Source organism: Herpailurus yagouaroundi, unplaced genomic scaffold (assembly GCF_014898765.1).
Source record: "Herpailurus yagouaroundi ecotype Mexico unplaced genomic scaffold, PumYag 183, whole genome shotgun sequence".
NCBI lineage: Eukaryota > Metazoa > Chordata > Mammalia > Carnivora > Felidae > Herpailurus > Herpailurus yagouaroundi.
In genome coordinates, this window is record NW_024412414.1 from 2,390,677 (window position 1) to 2,404,248 (window position 13,572).

At 44.5% G+C, this 13,572-nt stretch overlaps 1 protein-coding gene across 8 annotated transcripts in view; it reads left to right on the plus strand.

Annotated features, from left to right (window-relative positions):
* TMEM40 (transmembrane protein 40) overlaps positions 1-13,572 on the plus strand; it is a 59,805-nt gene that overhangs the window by 44,362 nt on the left and 1,871 nt on the right. For 4 of the 8 annotated variants that reach the window (XM_040491919.1, XM_040491921.1, XM_040491925.1 and 1 more), the window contains 9 exons: positions 159-302; positions 3,600-3,689; positions 5,276-5,329; positions 7,721-7,756; positions 8,123-8,155; positions 8,544-8,591; positions 12,244-12,315; positions 12,404-12,478; positions 12,977-13,039. In XM_040491919.1, coding sequence (XP_040347853.1) covers positions 159-302; positions 3,600-3,689; positions 5,276-5,329; positions 7,721-7,756; positions 8,123-8,155; positions 8,544-8,591; positions 12,244-12,315; positions 12,404-12,478; positions 12,977-13,039 — 615 coding nt within the window. The remainder of the gene's footprint in view (positions 1-158; positions 303-3,599; positions 3,690-5,275; positions 5,330-7,720; positions 7,757-8,122; positions 8,156-8,543; positions 8,592-12,243; positions 12,316-12,403; positions 12,479-12,976; positions 13,040-13,572) is intronic. The other 4 variants (XM_040491920.1, XM_040491923.1, XM_040491922.1 and 1 more) reach the window with 4 other exon arrangements.

Genomic DNA, 13,572 nt, shown 5'->3' on the forward strand with positions numbered 1-13,572 from the left:
ACTCTGATCTCCTGCACCTTCCACTGGCCCTACATGTTTGGGAAAAGATCCCAGCCATTCCTGGCCCCCAAGTCCAAGGAGACACCTGGGGAGGTCTTGGTGGTCTCTGGGGTAGGAAGGGCAAGAAACACTCATCCTTGCCTATGTGTACCTCCCAGATGGAGAGACGGATCTCCACAAGCAAGACAGGGAAGCTGGATTCTTTCCTCAAGAACAACCCAAGAGAGACAAGTGTTTTTCCTCCTCCTCCTCCTCTTCATCTTCCTCCTCCTCTTCCTCTTCGTCATCCTCCTCTTCTTCAGGTATAGCAAAGATTAGTACATATGTATATATATTCGTAATATTATTCAAGAAAAGCATTTACATGAGAAAACAATCCCCCATAATCTCCTGCCTTGATACTTCAACTCTATTTTTCCATATTCCCTTCCAGACCCCACCTGTCGATACATGCAACTTGTACACAGTTATAACTGACCACACAGACAATTTGGTCCTCTGTTTAAAAATTTTTGCTGTCATATCCTGAGTATTCTGTTATTCTGTGATATCTTTGCAGCTAATTTTCATGCTTCCCAGAAAGCCCCTCAAGTGGCTGCGCCTCATGTAAAGTAATTTTAGGCTTTTCAGGAGCACTCTGCTGTTGAACTCAGTGCACCAGCCTGCCTAGGTCCAAACCCTTTCTTTGCCACTCACCAGCTATGTGTCCTTTCGGGTAAACTGCTAAACCCAATGTGCCTTGGGGCCCTCATCTATAAACTGGGGATGATAGCAAAAGCTACTACCTCATGGAATTGTGGGGAGGATTACATTCTTTACACATCTAAAGTCTTAGCACCTTGCACTTGGTAACAGCTCCAAAAAAAAAAACTGTTAAGATTATCCCCTGGAGTGCCTGAGTGGCTCAGACGGTTAAGCATCAGACTCTTCATTTTGACTCAGGTCATGATCTCGCAGTTTGTGAGATCGAGCTCCATGCTGGGCTCTGTGCTGTCAGCCGGAGCCTGCTTGGGATTCTCTCTTCTCCCTTTCTCTCTGCCCCTCCCCGACCTGTGTGCTCTAAATAAATAAATAAATATTTAAATATCTAAAATTAAAAAAAAAAGTAGGAAAAGGAAAAGAAAATACATTTATAACCCAGTGAGGTAAAAAATCTGCTTACAGGGGCGCCTGGGTGGTTCAGTCGGTTAAGCATCCAACTCTTGGTTTTGGCTCAGGTCATGATCTCTGGGTTTCATGTCGAGCCCCACATCGGGCTCTGTGCTGGCAGTGTGGAGCCTGCTTGGGATTCTCTCTCCATCTCTTTCTGCCCCTCCCCCACTGCACTGTTTCTGTCTTCTTCAAAATAATTAAATTAAAAAAAAAACTTAAAAAAAATCTGCATGTAAGTAGACCCAGACAGTTCAAACCCTTATTGTTCGAGAATCAAGAATGGATATACACGCCCATCCCCGATTAGGTTTAGCCCTGGAAGAAGAGTTTCCCGGTATTAGGGGGCTCTTGCTTGTCCTTTTTTTTTTCTCCTCCCTGGGTGGGAGGTGACATTCTGTCTTCCCATTCAGGTTGACCCTTGGGGGTGCTGCTCCCCTACAAATGTCCTCCCCCAAGTGTGACCATAAGCCCCTTCCCTCAGGTCTCTGCAGCATACATGGGACTGCCTGTGATTAGCAAAACTGAACACTAAGGAAAAAGCAACAAGAAAAGAAACACAGAAACACAGAGACATGCTGATATCGGGATTCTGATCTCTGATCCACAAAGGCTGGTCTGCTGCTAGAACTCACACCCTGCCCATGCTTTGGGCTTTGCTGGTGACCATTAGCCCTTTCGACCCCAAGCCTGGCTGGCACTTCACTGTATCCTCAGCCTTCCTCCATACTGGGGACCCTAACTCATAGTCCAGCAGCCAGTACTCCTCTCCCTATATATCTTTTTTAATGCATCCTGTTGCTTTTTAATTAAAACTTTTTATTGTGCAAGATTGCACATAGAAACACTGTAAAAATGTGGAGCATATAAGGAAGTAGAAAGAAGAAGAAAATCACCCTGTGCTCTGTCACCCAGAGATAATCACTGAACATATATTACTGTGTTTCCTTACATTTATTCAGTAAATATTTGTTAAGCACCAACATGTGCCAGGCTCTGGGATGGATACTGGGGTACCAAGTAGCAGCAAACTGTGACTCTTTCTGCCAGGGTTACTTTTTTAAATAATCGAATTAGAGAGCACATATAAAAATTGTCCTCATTTTAGAAAGCATTTAATACTATAATACCTTTTACAAAAAATTACATATTTTGAATACATCCTAGAGAAAGCTAAAATAATGTTCATTTTTCATGTTGAGGGACGTTGTCCCTGGCCGATAGAATTTGGAATAATGTTTTGTTTCATTTTCTGTGTTGTTTTATATTTTGCAAAACGCAATGAAAAAGTTTTTTTTACATTGGTTAATATTTATAAAATACAGAAAAGAAGAAACTAGAAGCTAACCAAAATCCCATCTTCTGAGATAAATACTGCCGTTGCAATCTTTTTTTTCTTAATTTAATTTATTTTTTAGAGAGAGAAAGAGGAGCAGAGAGAGGGGGAGAGAAAGAATCTCAAGCAGGCTCCATGCTCAACGCGGAGCGAGACGCAGCGCTCATTCTCAGGACCCTGAGCTCATGACCTGAGCCAAAACCAAGAGTTGGAAGCTCAACCAACTGAGCCACCCAATCACCCCTGCTGTTGTAATCTTGATGTACTTCCTGATGCCTTTTCCTCTGTACCTAGCTGACATCACATATGCACTGATTTTAAAACACAGTTAATCTAGCTTCCTGGAAATTTAAAATTTATCCACGATTAAGCAGGAGCTCCGCAAGCACACTGAGGGACATTCACGCTGCCAGAGCCATTCGGTCATCCTCAGGAAAAGGGAGTCCTCTGGACCTGAAGCCAGGAACTCCTGGCTCCCAGGCCTGAATTCCTGCAACACTGACTGGTCCAAGTGCTAACAACTCTGTCATTCTTCAAGTCTTGATCAAGCTCCTCCTCCCGGCTGGGCACCCTTAGAACAGTAGGGACCCAGGCCTTGTCCTTCAGGAGTTCAAGATGGTTGGAGAGACAAACACCATCACCGCTGGCCCTCATGCCCACTGTGTCAAGCACAGATAGCTGATGCGATCGTAACCCAGATGAGGGAGGGCGACGATGAGCGTGAACTGGGGCAGTTAGAAAAGACTTCCTACTCCTTAATCTTCAAGATAAAGGAGACAAATGGGAAGGGCCTTCCCAGTGGGAGCAAAGATGATGTGGGGACACAGAGATGACACAGTCCCTGTGCTTATCATAGGATGCCTCAGGTGACCTCATCTTATCTTCATGAAAGCAACAGTGGAAATATTAAATGAGTTGTCCAAGGTCACACAGAAAGTTTGTGGCTGATCTCCTACTCCTCCCTCACCACCACCCCTCCCCCCCCAAACAGTGCTCTTTCCTCCAGACCACACTCCTCATATAAGCTAAATTCTGAGAACAAACATCAGAACGAATGTATTTCAGGCTCTTGCCAGGCTGAGGTTCTCCTAGAGTTTGTGTTTGTTCCTTGCAGGGAGCAGTGATGAGGACCAGCACCCCAGAGTAACCGGAAAACGTCGGCAGAGCCAGGGGGCTGGACACCCCCCCAGGGACAGCTCACCTGGTAGGCGATAAGCCTTGCCATTTCTCCTTTGCCCACCCAGCTCCTGATTGAGTTTCTCAGTGGGAATGAGCATACCTGCGTGAAGATGTTCTTCACAGGGTGCCTGGGTGGCTCAGTCGGTTGAGTGTCTGACTTCAGCTCAGGTCATGATCTTGCTGTCCATGAGTTCAATCCCCGCATTGGGCTCTGGGCTGACAGCTCAGGGCCTGGAGCCTGCTTCTGATTCTGTGTCTCCCTCTCTCTCTGCCCCTCCCCCGCTCATGCTCTGTCTCTCTTACTCTGAAAAATGAATAAATGCTTAAAAAAAATTTTTTTAAAGATGTTCCTCACAGCCATGTTTATAGTAAAGCACCAATGGCAAGCAGCCTCGTGTCCAACGACAGCAAAATACACCCTTCCCTGGCTACAGTTCTGTTCTTCATACATCTCTGAAGTGACCAAGAAAGATGCCAAATTATATGACTGGTTTGATCTCATATATACTCTGTAGAAATTCACACATACGTGGCCATAAATAAGACTGGAAGGAAAAATAGCAAAGTGTCAGGAGTGGTTATCTCTGGATATCTCTGGATGGTTAAATTGTGGGTGATTTTTGGCTTTTGCTTTTTTGGCTATAAAAATTATACAGTGAACGTGTTCTATTTTAACAACCAGAAGAAAACTTGCAAAAATAAAAAATTTAAATACATTTTGGCCTAAGTGGGTTGTGGGAAGAAAAGAGCATGAGGCGAAGAGTCTGTATTAATGCCTAGTACAGAACCTGGCACACAGAACCTGGGAGATGTTTAATAAATGCTGCCCAGGAAGCTAGAGTTGAGTTCTGGGCTCTATTTCTGAAGATAAAAGTGATTATGATTGCAGGTTTTGGTGACAGATCTGGGTTTGAACCCTGGAATTGCCACTTACTGGCCGTGTGACCTTCAGGGAATAATTTAACTTTGGGACCCTCAGTTCCCTTACCCATAAAATGGGGGAAGAAGAGATACTCATACCTTCTTCATTGGATTTCCATAAGGATCTAACAAAATATATTTTTTTTAAGTTTAGGTTTTTATTTTGAGAGAGCACACAAGCAGGGAAGGGGCAGGGAGAGAACCCCAATCAGGCCCCACACCATCAGCACAGAGCTCAAGGCAGGGCTGGATCTCATGAACTGTGAGATCATGACCTGAGTGGAAATCAAGAGTTGGATGTTTAACTGACTGAGCCACTCAGTCACCCCAGGGTTCTAACAAAATGTTAAATATAAATATCTAAGTTCGTGTTGGTACATAGTAAGTGCTCAATAAATGGCAACTCTGACTATTGATTTTGAAGGAGGCTCAGGTCCTCTCAGATCCTCAGGACCTCTCAGACCCAGGTCCACGAAGCTGACCACAGTCACCTCTGAGCGTGTGGGGGGAGTCAGATAGCATAAAGGGAAGGTACTTGTGAAGGCTGTCTTGCCTCTTAAAGACTGCCAGGCTCACCCCAACACAAACAAGGCTTATGTTACTTTTTAAGACTTCAGATGTGTGGGAGATGGAAGCTGTCCTGGGATACTGTGACTGGGAAGAGCTGGCTAAAAGGATGTTTCTATTCAGGTGCTGTGCATGAGGAGCCTGACCTTTTGAAGGACGAGCTTCAGCTCTATGGAGGTAAGTCATTGTCCAGTGGCCTTGGAGAAAAGGGAACTACACAGAGACGTGAGCTCTCTGGACTTTGTGGGACAGAAACAAGATCACGAGGGTGTTTCAATGGGCTGAAAAGTGCTAGGAAAATATAGGAAATATGGCCAGATGAATGGTTAGAACATTGGCGGATGGGGATGGGGACAAGCATTTTCTACCATGGGGAGACTGCCCCGGATTCTCTTCTGAACTATAATCTTGACTTGAGGGCGACCTAGATAAGTCGGCCAATCTTTCTGGGCCTGAGCTTTCCAACCAGCGAAATAGAACATGATTAGCACGCACTATCTTGGAATAGTGGGCTATGTACACATGCATGGGAAAATTAAGGATCTGATCTCTAAATACTTCATGGAATAATCATCTCGACATAGTGGCTATTACAGCAAGGAGTTGTAAACATGGCACTTTGCTTGGTAGCACTTTGATGCAATGGGAGCAATTTGTAGGAATGAGCCAGTTTGCCAAAAAAGCCTAACAAATGTGTACTGCAGATACGAAAATGAAAACCTGTTTAACTTTGTTTAATCCAACATTTCTATAATCTACATAGTCTCCTAACACCTGATAATAAGGTGTTAGATAATAATTCTAAGAAAGGTAAACAGAATATTTTAATTTCTGCATCAAGATATTACCGGTGTCTTCCTCTGGGTGGTAGCATTGTGGGTAAATAGTTAATACTGTTTTATTTGCTTGCCTGAACTCTTTCTTTCTTTCTTTCTTTCTTTCTTTCTTTCTTTCTTTCTGTCTCTCATTCTTTCTCTTTCACAAAGCCAAGTATTACTTGGTTTAGGAAAATGTTTTTAATTACTCAAGTACTGTGGGAATGGTTTCACTGGGTGTAAAATGAAAGAGAGAGAAACAGTTACATTTACATATATTTAAAAATGTTTTTTTCTCATCATAAAAGTAGTTCATATTCACTGAAAGGTAGATATCACCACGGTTGGTGAATTTGTGAATTACTTTTTCCCCCCAAGACCTAGGAGATTCTAAGTAAATTACACTCCTAGAGTCTCATTAATTCATACTGTTCTCGGTATGTTCTCCGTACCCTCAGTATTGACCCCTCAGGTCACCTGCAGATGATGTTTCCTATTTGCATATCAACATAAAGACCTATTTGCATAAAAACAGTTCAGCATGTTTATTGTTGTGTGCTGAGTGCCGTCTTCTGATGTTCGTGTCCTGAGGCTGACCCAATGAAGAATGGGAAGTGTACAGGTGTGGTGACTACCTGTTGGAGGGGGGGTGGGGATGCTACAAGGGGTTCTCCCTGCCCTTGAGGGAAAGGATTTGACAGGCTGGGAGAGAGGTCCCCAGGAACTAGAATAAGCACCAAGAATCAGGATGAATGGGGTGGGTAGGCCACCCTAAACCAGATTAATTGGGGAGGCAGCAGCTCGGGACAAGTACAGAGGGCTCAAATCAGCCTCAGCCGCCCAGACAAGGAGTTCAACACTCAGCAGGGTGTGGGACCAGAGTTACCAATGTGCAGCCCAGCTTGGTTCCCATGAACTCAGGGCCTGGTGGGGCTGGGCCACATGGCTAGGTGTCATCATCTGCATCTGTGTAGTCATGAACAGGCAGAGGTTGCAAACTGATGCCCACATGTGTGCAGATGTGTTTTATCTGGCTCAAGGAGTGTTACTATTATTATTATTATTATTATTATTATTATTACATTTCATCAATTATACAACTCCTACTTTTTCACATTTAGATATCTCTAAGGTCAGGATGCATCTGAAAATTGCTGGCAACTTACAATTAAAATTGGCAGTGGTTTTCCTTACATAGAAATATAGAAAATAATGTCATTTCTCACAAAGGATGTCTTTGATTCAGTGGAATACAAGAGGTGCCCACCTTTTCTATAATCAAGAAGTTAATGTAGGGGCACCTGGGTGGCTCAGCCGGTTGAGCGTCTGTCTCTTGGTTTCGGCTCATGTCATGATCTCATGGTTCGTGAGTTCGTTCCAGCCCTGCATCGGGCTCTGTGCTGACAGTGTGGAGCCTGCTTGGGATTCTCTCTCTTTGCACCTCCAGTGTGTGCTCTCTCTCTCTCTCTCTATTAAAATAAAAAAAAAAAATTTGATGTAAAACCTGGATTTCTGCCCTCTTGTGGGAAATTGGATGACCTGTAACACTGGACAGGCCTTTCTACAGTGGCTTTTGGTGGCTGGTGGGTAGTTGCCCCTCGAGATGGAATAGCCCTCCAGCCTGCTCCAGTCACCTCTTGGCCCACTCAGATCAAATGGAAAGTCTCTGAATGAGATCCATCTGCCCCACAGTATAACTGCTCCCCACCCAGAGGATAATGGATATGTGATCGCTGATTTTCCTTCTGTGTAGGTGTCTCCGGAGAGGTGGTGCCCTCTGGAGAATCAGGTGAGTGTCCAGTTAGGGGATAGGGATTGTCAGTGCTGATGATGAACAGGTCTGGGCGTTTTGTTTCCCCTGAGAGAGCCAGCTGCTATCAGGGTTCCTGGGTGTGAGTTGGGGACTCCAAAACCACTTGCGGACCCGGGGCTCTGACCTGGGCTCAGTCAGGCAGGGGCCCAGTGCAGATTAGAAAGGGGCTTTAGGCAAGAAGCAATGGGATTTCAGTCAGCAATCGATAGATAGAAAGATCCCTTGAGGGCTGGAGAATTTGACTTGGGATTTTCAGAGGTGACCTACTTCCTCTGCTAGGGTGGAGGCATCTGTTAAGGGACCAAGCTAGCCTGGCATTAATGTTGAGTTTCTGATTTCCAGGACTCCGAAGGAGAGGCTCTGACCCAGCAAGTGGTAAATACACAAACTCCAAGAGGAGAGGGGGAGGTGGCCTCCATTCCGGGGGGGTTAGGGAGGACCAGACAGCCTGAGAGGGTGGGTCAGTCAAGCAGGGACTACATCACCAGTCAGAGTGTCACCTTGATTCTGGGAAGGGCTCTCCAAGCTCAGGAGAAAGGAAACAGAATGTAGACTCAGGTTGGGTAGAGAGGAAGAGGTCTGTGGGGCTCCCAAGGACAGACACACCCCACCTTCACAGCTTTGCCCTGATTGGCCCTGTGGTGAGTGCCCTCTGACCCAGGAAGAGGAACCCAGGAGAGCCGGTCTGAGTGAGGCAGAGAAGAGAAAACCCTACCTGGCACCCCTCTTCAAAGTAAACACTTATCTCTCTCTTGTTCCTAAGGAGAAGTGGAAGCCTCTCAGTTAAGAAGACTGAATATAAAGAAAGATGGTAAGTGGGTGCCTGGGTGGCTCAGTCAGTTGGGCGTCTGAATCTTGATCTCGGCTTAGGTCATGATCTCATGGTTCGTGGGACTGAGCCCTGCGTTGTGCTTTGTGCTGACAGTACAGAGCTTGCTTGGAATTCTCTCTCTTCCTCTCTCTTTGCCCCTCCTCCCCCTCAAAAAAAATTAAAAAAAAAAAAAAAAAAGATGGTAAGGAATTTCGTGTCCCAAAGCTATTTCTACCTGTCTGCCTGGTCCAGATTTCTATGGTTAGAAAGTCCACTGGTGGCCTAGAAAAACAGCGATCACAGCCCACCTCTGTCATGTGTGGTGTTTGCAAACACCTCAGCTTAGAATCATGGCAAGAAGGTGGTATAATGACTCCCATTGTGCAGATGTGGAAGCTAAGACTCAAGGATGGCGTGTGGGCTTTCAGCTAGCCAGTAGCACAACCTAGACTTGAACCCTGGTCCTGTGCTCTTGCTGCTATACATGGAGTCAAGGGGATGATAAATGCCCCCCAGGCCTCTGGTCATGATAGGGAACTAGAGGGGGCAAGGAAGCCCTGAGGTTAGATTAGCCTAGACTCTAGAGAAGGAGTGATAAGAACTGGAAGGAATTCCTTTGCTCTAAGCCTGGAATCTGTGAGGGCTTTAGGGAGAAGGATGAGAAAGGGATGTGAGACCAACGTGTTTGATTAAACAAATGGAAGTTGTCCTTAAAACATTTAGGGTTGTTGCAAAAGGCCACCTTTAGGGCGTAGGACACCTGGGTGTGAGCCCCTGACTCTGTCTCTGTCCAGCTAAAGGAACCAGGGCTTTAGAACTTTCCTGGGCTATGAAATGTGCCTCACGGGAATAACACTGAGATTCCCCAAGTGCAGGACAGGCATTATACCCGAAAGCAAGGTGATTCCCCTTTCCGCTCTCCTTCCTAGAGCATGGTCTTAGTTTGGAACCCCTGTGTCTTTAATGCCACCCTGTCATTGTCATTGTCCTTCGGACACAGACAGCAGAGCCTCCTCTCATCACGACCCCTTGACCGAGTCCAGGGCCCTGTGTTCTGTCCCCAGTGCCTGGCAAAGCGCAGGGAGGCCTCACTCCAGAGCACACCTGAACACCTGCCCAAGGCCCAGACCCTAGTCTTGGCTCCTCTCCACATCTGTGTTAGCTAGGAGAACCCTCCAAGCCTGCAATTTCACTTCTGGGCATCGGGCCCACAGAAACACGTGCACAGATTCATGTGTAGTGATGTTTGTGCAGCATCAGTGGTAACAGCAAAAAACACTTCTAGGTTTATCAATGAGGGACCAGTTAACTAAATTGGGAACACTGTGCAGCCGTCAAAAAGAACAGGGCAGATCTATTATGTTCTAAGATGGAAAGATGGTCCTAATCTATCCATGAGATGAAGAAAGCAAATGATAGAGCAGCAGGTGTACAAATTGGTCCTGCTTTTTTAAAAAAATCAAGTATAGTTAATACACGGTGTTGTATTAGTTTCGGATGTACAATATAATGATTCAACAATTCTATACATTTCTCATTGCTCATCACAATAAGTGTGCTCTCAATCTCCTTCACGTATTTTACTTATCCCCTGCCGCCCCCCCCACCTGCCCTCTAGTAACCATCAGTTTGTCCTCTGTATTTAAGGGTCTGTTTTTTTGTTTTTCTTTGTTTATATGTTTGTTTTGTTCCTTAAATTCCACATATGAGTGAAATCATATGGTATTTGTCTTTCTCTGACTGACTTATTTCACCTAGCATCATTCCCTCTAAGTCCATTCAGGTCCTTGGCTGAGTAACACACATATCCACTCAACTCTCAATGGATACTTGGGCTGCTTCTATAATTTGGCTATTGTAGGCAATGCTGCTATAAACATCAGGGTGCATATATATATATCTATTTGAATTAGTGTTTTCTTTTTCTTTGAGTAAATACCCAGTAGTGGAATTACTGGATTGTATGGTAATTCTATTTTTAATTTTTTTAAGAAACCCCGTATTGGTTTTCTACAGAGGCTGCACCAGTTTGCATTCCCACCAACAGTACACGAGGGTTCCTTTTTCTCCACATCTTTGCCAACACTTTTTATTTCTTGTCTCTTTTACTTTAGCTATTCTGACAGGTGTAAAGTGAAATCTCATTGTGGTTTCCATTTGCATTTCCCTGACGATTAGTGATATTGAGCATCCTTTCATGGTGTCTGTTGGCCATTTGGATGCTTTCTTCAGAAAAACGTCTGTTCATGTCTTCTATCCATTTTTTAATTGGATGATGATGATAATGATAATGACGATGATGATGATGAAGACGATTGTTGTCAGTGTTGAGTTGTGTGAGTCCTTTGTATATTTTGGATACCAACCCCTTATCAGATATGTCATTTGCAAATATCTTCTCCCATTCACTATGTTGCCTTTTTGTTTTGTTGATGGTTTCCTTCACTGTGCAGAAGTTTTTATTTTGGTATAACCTCATTTGTTTAATTTTGCCTTTGGGTCTCTTGCCTCAGGAGACCTATCTCTAAAGAAGCTGCTATGGCTGATGTCAAAGAAATTACTGTCTATGTTTTCTTCTGGGGATTTTATGGTTTCCTGTCTCACATTTAGGTCTTTAATCGATTTTGAATTTACTTTTGTGTATGATGTAAGAAAGTGATCCAGTTTTATTCCTTTGCTGTCCAGTTTCCCCAACACCATTTGTTAAAGAGACCGTCTTTTTTCCATTGCATATTCTTGCCTCCTTTGTTGAAGATTAATTGACCAGAAAAGCATGGCTTTATTTTTGGACTCTCTGTTCTGTTCCACTGATCTATGTGTCTATTTTTATGCTAATTCCACACTGTTTTGATTACTACAGCTTTGTAGTATATCTTAAAATCTGGTATTGTGATACTTCCCTGGTTTGGTTTTTTAAAATATGTATATATATATATATATATGCCTGGAAAGGCTTTCACAATTACTGCTTGCTTTTAAGGAGGGGAATTTTATAAAATTTTGTAAAAAAATGCATTTTTTTACAATTGCATTTAATACTCATTTGACAAATACAGTATGGCAGCTCTATATGCCTGGCAGTGCTTTATTCTCTGAGCAAAATCCCTGCCCCAGCATCCTACTGAGGAGGACAGACAAAATAAATCTATTTTGTATTTATTCTTTGTTTTTGTTTTTTTTAATTTTTTTTTTCAACGTTTTTATTTATTTTTGGGACAGAGAGAGACAGAGCATGAACGGGGGAGGGGCAGAGAGAGAGGGAGACACAGAATCGGAAACAGGCTCCAGGCTCCAAGCCATCAGCCCAGAGCCTGACGCGGGGCTCGAACTCACGGACCGCGAGATCGTGACCTGGCTGAAGTCGGACGCTTAACCGACTGCACCACCCAGGCGCTCCAATTCTTTGTGGTTTTTTTGAGAATAAGTGTGGAAATAAAAATATAACAAGTTGAGTGGTGTCAGTGTTAGAAAAATAATAAAATGAGATAAAGCCTGGAAAGGAGTGGGATTTGGGGTGCTGTTTTAGTTGGGCTGGTCAGGAGCCGCATCTCTGACTAAAGTCACTTTGGAGCAGAGACAAGAATACTTTTAGTAACTATAAAAAAGAGAAAGAGAAAGAAGCAAATAGTAATATCCACCTCTGCCTTTACAGATGAGTTTTTCCATTTTGTCCTGCTCTGCTTTGCCATTGGGACCTTGCTGGTGTGTTATCACTATTATGCAGGTGAGGGCCATGGGAACAGGGACAGGGTGGGGGGATAGGAGGGACCAGACCTGCAGGCTGACCATTCTCTTCCTCGCTGCCCTTGCAGACTGGTTCATGTCCCTTGGGGTCGGCCTACTCACCTTCGCCTCCCTGGAGACCGTTGGCATCTACTTTGGGCTGGGTAAGTCCCCCCAGCCCCCAGAGACTCTTTAGGGTGGTGGCTGGACTGCCACGGATGCTCACCAAGGGCCAGAAAGCCACAACCTAAACATTTTTTAAAGATTTCCTTATGCTCGTGTTTTCTTCCTGACCACTTTCAAGGTCAATGTGAGGTCACTGGCAAAACCTCATGGAAAAAATGGGCAGCTCCACAAAAATGCAACAAAAACAGTTTAAAGTGGCAAACAAACAGAATTAGCCAGATATGGAAAACAAGGCAGTTCGTGGAGTTGGGTACTGAATCCACCGAGTTTCCTGGCACTGTTATTGCTGTTTGAGGTCATTGTTTTTAATACTAATAACTCCGGTACTATTATCTAAGCTTAACCTGCTGCCTGAAATTCCACCATTAATCCTTGTTTGTGTGGGGTAGGCCTTTGTCCTAGGGTAGGTGAGGGCTGACCCTGCGTCCCTTGCTGGGGCACAAAGCTCACGTTCCTTTCTCTTTGTTTGTGAGCAGTGTACCGGATCCACAGCGTCCTACACGGCTTCATCCCCCTCCTTCAGAAGCTTCGGCTGATGGGTAATGTTTACATTCTTCATATGTTCACCTCCTTCCTCCAGATCAGGGTCTTTGGTTGCAAATAAGGCTTAGCATACAGGAAACAACAGCACAGGGCCTGGAGTCAGGGGCCGGGGTTCAAGTCCTGCCTCTGCCGATCTACCAGCTCTGGGGCCCAGGATTGTCTTTTAGCCTCAGTTTCCTCCACCGGGCCGTGGGTGTAATAATACCCACTGTGCAAGTGTGTTGTGCAAACTGTGGGAGGAATGGAAGCAAAACACCTGAAGGGTGGACTATAGTAGAAAAGTGAAGGGCATCTGGACATTTCTCCTTTCTCAGAGAACTTTACACTAAACCAAACACTATCTTCACCATGATGTTATTTGCCTACTGGGCGTACTTCAGTCATGTTGCACTTGACTGATGAGGAACCTGAGGCCCAGAGAGGTAGAGTGACTTGGCGAGATCACACAGCTAGTGTGGCTAGGCTGGGTTAAAGGAGATCCCCTTTCTTTCTTTCTTTCTTTCTTTCTTTCTTTCTTTCTTTCTTTCTT